General features: G+C 54.0%; 1 protein-coding gene across 1 annotated transcript; it reads left to right on the top strand.

Annotated features, from left to right (window-relative positions):
* Positions 1-3,175: 3,175 nt before the first annotated feature.
* On the top strand, positions 3,176-4,159 carry GPR174 (G protein-coupled receptor 174). The gene has a single exon (XM_010134629.1). The coding sequence runs from the start codon at positions 3,176-3,178 to the stop codon at positions 4,157-4,159; it is 984 nt and encodes a 327-aa protein (XP_010132931.1).
* Positions 4,160-4,630: the final 471 nt, after the last annotated feature.

Raw genomic sequence — 4,630 nt, forward strand, 5'->3', positions numbered from 1 at the left:
TCTCCTTTTATTTTAGGCTGCGGAGAAGGAGGCAAAAATAGAAGAGAGGTCCCAGTCAGCAGCGCGCCAGCCTCCCCCCAGACTGGTAAGTCAGCAGATGACACTGGGTCAGCACCAGCCGCTGCTCTGCTCACACCTGGTGAGGTGTTACAGCAAAACCACCAGCAAACGTGGAGTACCCACACAGCCACTGCTCACCCGGGCCAGCAGTGGTCCTTGCAGGAAAGGTGCTTGGGGCAGGATCCAGCCAGGCTGAGCTCTTACGCTGGCTCCAGGAGGGAGCAGGAGGTGTTGGGCAGCATCCCTAAGGATGAGCTCCAAGGGGGGTCCAGGCATGATGCTGCAACAGAGGCAGCATGTGCCTGGCCACGGGCTGCTTTCCCCCAGGCTGCTGGAAGAGCCTCTCCACCTCCCAGCTGGGTTTTAAGAGCCACTAAGGCTTTATGTCCTGGGGTAAAACCCTCAAGATTCGCCTACAAGGGTCTGGGGTTGACCTGGGTGGTTATAACCATCCTCAGGTGAGAAGCCCAGTTCCCCATGGACTCACTAAGTACAAATGAGAAGTCTTCACCCCGTGCCCTGCCATGGCTGACTGTGGGGTCTGCTTGGCAAAATGTGGGGAGAAAAACCATTCAGGGGGAGAAGGAAGGGGAGAGTCTCACACCTCCTGCTGCAGCCAGCCCCCCCGCACCGAGGGGAAGCAAGCCCAGAGCAAGCGACACAAAATTTCCTCTTTCTGGAGGTTTTTTTTAGCACCCTGCCGGTTTTCACACAGCACGTTAGGCTGAACTGTGCAAGGTGACCGCTCGGGATTTCCAGAGCGCGGTTTCTCACGTTGTCCTGTTTTTAGCCCCTCTCCCAGAGCAGGGCTCTCACAGGGGTGTTTCTGTCCCCCTGTTTTAACCGGGCTTTCTGGGACAGTCTACAGCCCCAGGGAGGGGCAGAACATGCTGCAGGCACATCCTGGGCTGGGCTGGAGGGGGCAGAGGATGGTGTGGCAGGGAAGGTTCTGGTGAAACGATGGTATGTGTGCACCGGGCTGTGAACAGCTAGATGGGCTGGGACTGCACCTTGTCCTTCCCTCCACATGTCCCGTGGCCCAGCGGTGGAGGTCGGGTGCTGTCAGGAAGCCCCAGAGGGGTTAACCAGCTGCCAAGGATGAGCTCTGAAGCCCCAAGGAGCCCCAGGGCATCAAGGTACTGCCAGAAACCAGCCAAGCCCAAAACCCCCTGCAAGTTACTTGCACCAGTGAAGCTCCAGCTTGGAAACCAAAGCCCTCAGTCCAAGCTGCCCACCAGTGGCAGATAAAACCTAACGAGCAGGTGAGCACCAATCAAATTTCCTGCACGACAAGGAGAGTATTCACATTTCTAGGCTTAGCCGTGCGGGTTTGTGCATCAGAAGCTGGGCGCAGAATTCATAAAAGAACTGGGAAGTCTTTGAACAGAAGGTTAATCAACTCTACAGCTCATTAATTATTGCTTCTGAAGCTCCATGGGTTATTTCACGAGCCATTGTGCTCTACTGGTTATGTTAGATGCTGGCTCCCCAGGAGAGAGCAGACACCACGGTCTCCCTGGACCCATTAGTGAGAGAAACTACACAAACGGCTGCAGAAAAGCTGCGCCCTGAACTCTTTTCTCCCGTAGAAGATTCTCTGTTTCCACCCAAAGCTGCTTCAAAGTTTCAGCCACACGGGCAAGCACTGAACACTGGCTTCACGTACCTCAAGGGACAGAAAAACCACCAGGGATGGCCGCGGGATGTAGTTCTGCCTTTAGAAACGTGCCTTTGGCACCTCAGTTAGTGCCTACCAACCTCTCCCACTTAGACCTGTAGCTGAGCTTATGCTGAAGCAAAAGGTGAACGTGAGACTTTGGACAGAGAAATTCCTCTGTATTGATCAGATCTGGGTTTGCTGGGGTTTTTTTTTGTCTGATAGACGCTGATAATATCAGCTGGTTACCATGCAAACAGCTTGAAATGAAGTCCACCTACAGCCGCCTTCGTGACGGTAGCTGGTATTTCCAACAGCCCCAGCAGTCCTGTGCGCAGGGTGGGGAACAGGAAGGCTTACAAAAAGCAGTGGTGAGAGAGTCCAGGTGAACACAACGCAGCAGAAAGGGTGAGATAAATGGGCCTGCATGCGACTGCAGTGCCTATCCTATTCATGAAACAGAAATCAAAAAGTTGACCCCGGGGTCAATACAAGCCACCGACTTGGAACTCCCACTCAGTGCCACTGCAGCAGCGGCTGCGCTGGTGGAAAATGTTCATTTCTCAGAAGAGAAGCCCAGGAGAGCGTTAAACTCCTGAGCCGAGAGCATCCCTCTGCCCACGGCGGGGCAGCCAGGAGGGATGCGGGCACGGCGCTCGCTGGAGCATCTCCGCACTGCCCACGCGCTCCGGCACGGGGAGACTGAGGCACCCAGAGACAAAGGGAGGTTTGGATGGAAAAGCTGGAGCTGGGAACGATGCAGCTGCAGAAACCTGGCAGCAGGTTAAGTATCCCCTGCCATCGGTGGTGACTCCTGCTCGGTGGTGCAGCACAGAGCCTGGTCTGTAGCAGCAATTAAACACATTTTCTACTTCTTCCTCAGTGGTTTCGCGAATCCCTTCTCTGGGTGCTCGTTGGGCAGGGAAGAGCGCACCACCAAGCTGCCTCTAGCAGGAGGTTTCTGCTAGTACTTCTGCCAGCTTTCCCATACCCTTCGCTTCGTAAGTCCCGCCTCTCCCCACAGGCAGGGTTCTAACGGCTCCTTTCTGTCTTTTGGCAGGTCACAAAACTCCTGTGTTGAGAGAAGTGGCTGAAATGCCACCCAAAAGGTGACAGAGGTGCAGCTCCGGTGACGAACCGCTGACTGCTTCAGCACATGACAATGCACTTTTGGGTGCAGGTCCCCTCCCAGTCAGCCCTGCAAGGTCTGGGAACTACTGACAAAGAGCACGAGCAAAGCACATGAGCAGAACCTTAATCAACTCACTCACCCCACAACAAAGCTCCTCCCCGTGACGATCTGCTAACCCCAGCTTCGCACACGGACGCCAGAGCTGCACCTTTTCACTGAAGCTCCGACAAGCAGAGGAGAATCTGCTGCAGGGCATGAGTGAGGGACATGTCACCATGCCGGGGCTGAGCACAACCATGATTGTGGGGTTTGGCTGGAGCACAGCCATGACCAACAGCTCGACCTGCAGCGAGACAGACCTCAAGCCCTACTACGCGATTACGTACACCTTCATCCTGGTCCCTGGGCTCATAGGAAACACTTTAGCTTTGTGGGTCTTCTACGGGTACATGAAAGAGACTAAACGGGCTGTCATATTCATGATCAATTTAGCCATCGCCGACTTGGCACAGGTTTTGTCCTTGCCCCTGAGGATTTTCTACTACTTGACCGGGATGTGGGAATTTGGAGGAGGTCTCTGCATGCTTTGCTTCTACCTGAAGTATGTCAACATGTACGCCAGCATCTACTTCTTGGTTTGCATCAGTGTGAGACGCTATCTGTTCCTCATGCACCCGTTCCGATTCAGCGACTGCAAACGCGTCTGCGACGTGTACATCAGCATCGCCGGCTGGGTGGTGGTCTGCGTGGGCTGCTTGCCTTTCCCGCTGCTCAGGCTCCACACGGATGCTAAGAACACGTGTTTTGTGGATCTTCCTGTAAAGGACGTTGACCTTCCCATCGCCATTGTGATGGTGACAATAGGCGAACTGGTGGGGTTCGTAACGCCCCTCCTCATCATCCTCTACTGCTCGTGGAAGACTGTCTTGTCACTGAAAGAAAAAAACTCTGCTTCACATGACCTTGGAGAGAAAAAAAAGGCTTTAAAGATGATTCTCGCCTGCGCTCTGGTGTTTCTGATTTGCTTTGCACCATATCACATCAGCTTCCCACTGGATTTCTTTGTCAAAACCAAGAAGATAAAGAACGGGTGCGTCCAGAAGGTGATCTCGGTGTTTCACGTCGTAGCGCTGTGCCTGGCCAGCTTGAACTCCTGCGTGGACCCCATCCTCTACTACTTTACTACAGATGAGTTCAGGAGACGTCTTTCTAGGCAGGACTTGCAGGACAGCGTTCAGCTCCACCACCTCAGTTACGTGAGGAAGCACTCCAGAGATGTGGTGCTCAGGAAGGACACCATGGGCTGCTAGCACCAGCCTTCCCCAGACGGACTTCAAAGGTTCACCAGACTGGGGGGTTTGGCCCAGTTTTTTTCTCCCCAGGACACTGAGAGTGATGACTTGGACAAGCTTCTGCTGATGTCAGTGAGGGTTGGAGAAAAACAAACAAAACCCCCAACCTGACTAAAAATATGTTGATATTTTGGTTGCAAATTTTCTGTGACTACAACTAAGACCCTGTAATTCCCGCAGGCCCTGTCCCTACGCGGGGCAGCCCAGAGCAGGGAGCTCTGGCAGCAGCAGGAGGACAATGTGGATCTGTGGCAAGAGGGGATGCTGTGCCCCGTTGTCACCAGCGAGGCCATTACCCGGCCATGTCCTGGTCACACACCCTGGCAAAGTCTTTGGGGTCTTGCCGTGCAGAAAGGATTCGACCCTAAAAACCAGTCGGTGACACGGTATTATGTATCTCGGAAGGAAACACTGATCCAGCAGTGACTA

The sequence above is a fragment of the Buceros rhinoceros genome, unplaced genomic scaffold (assembly GCF_000710305.1).
Source record: "Buceros rhinoceros silvestris isolate BGI_N320 unplaced genomic scaffold, ASM71030v1 scaffold15574, whole genome shotgun sequence".
Classification (NCBI taxonomy): domain Eukaryota; kingdom Metazoa; phylum Chordata; class Aves; order Bucerotiformes; family Bucerotidae; genus Buceros; species Buceros rhinoceros.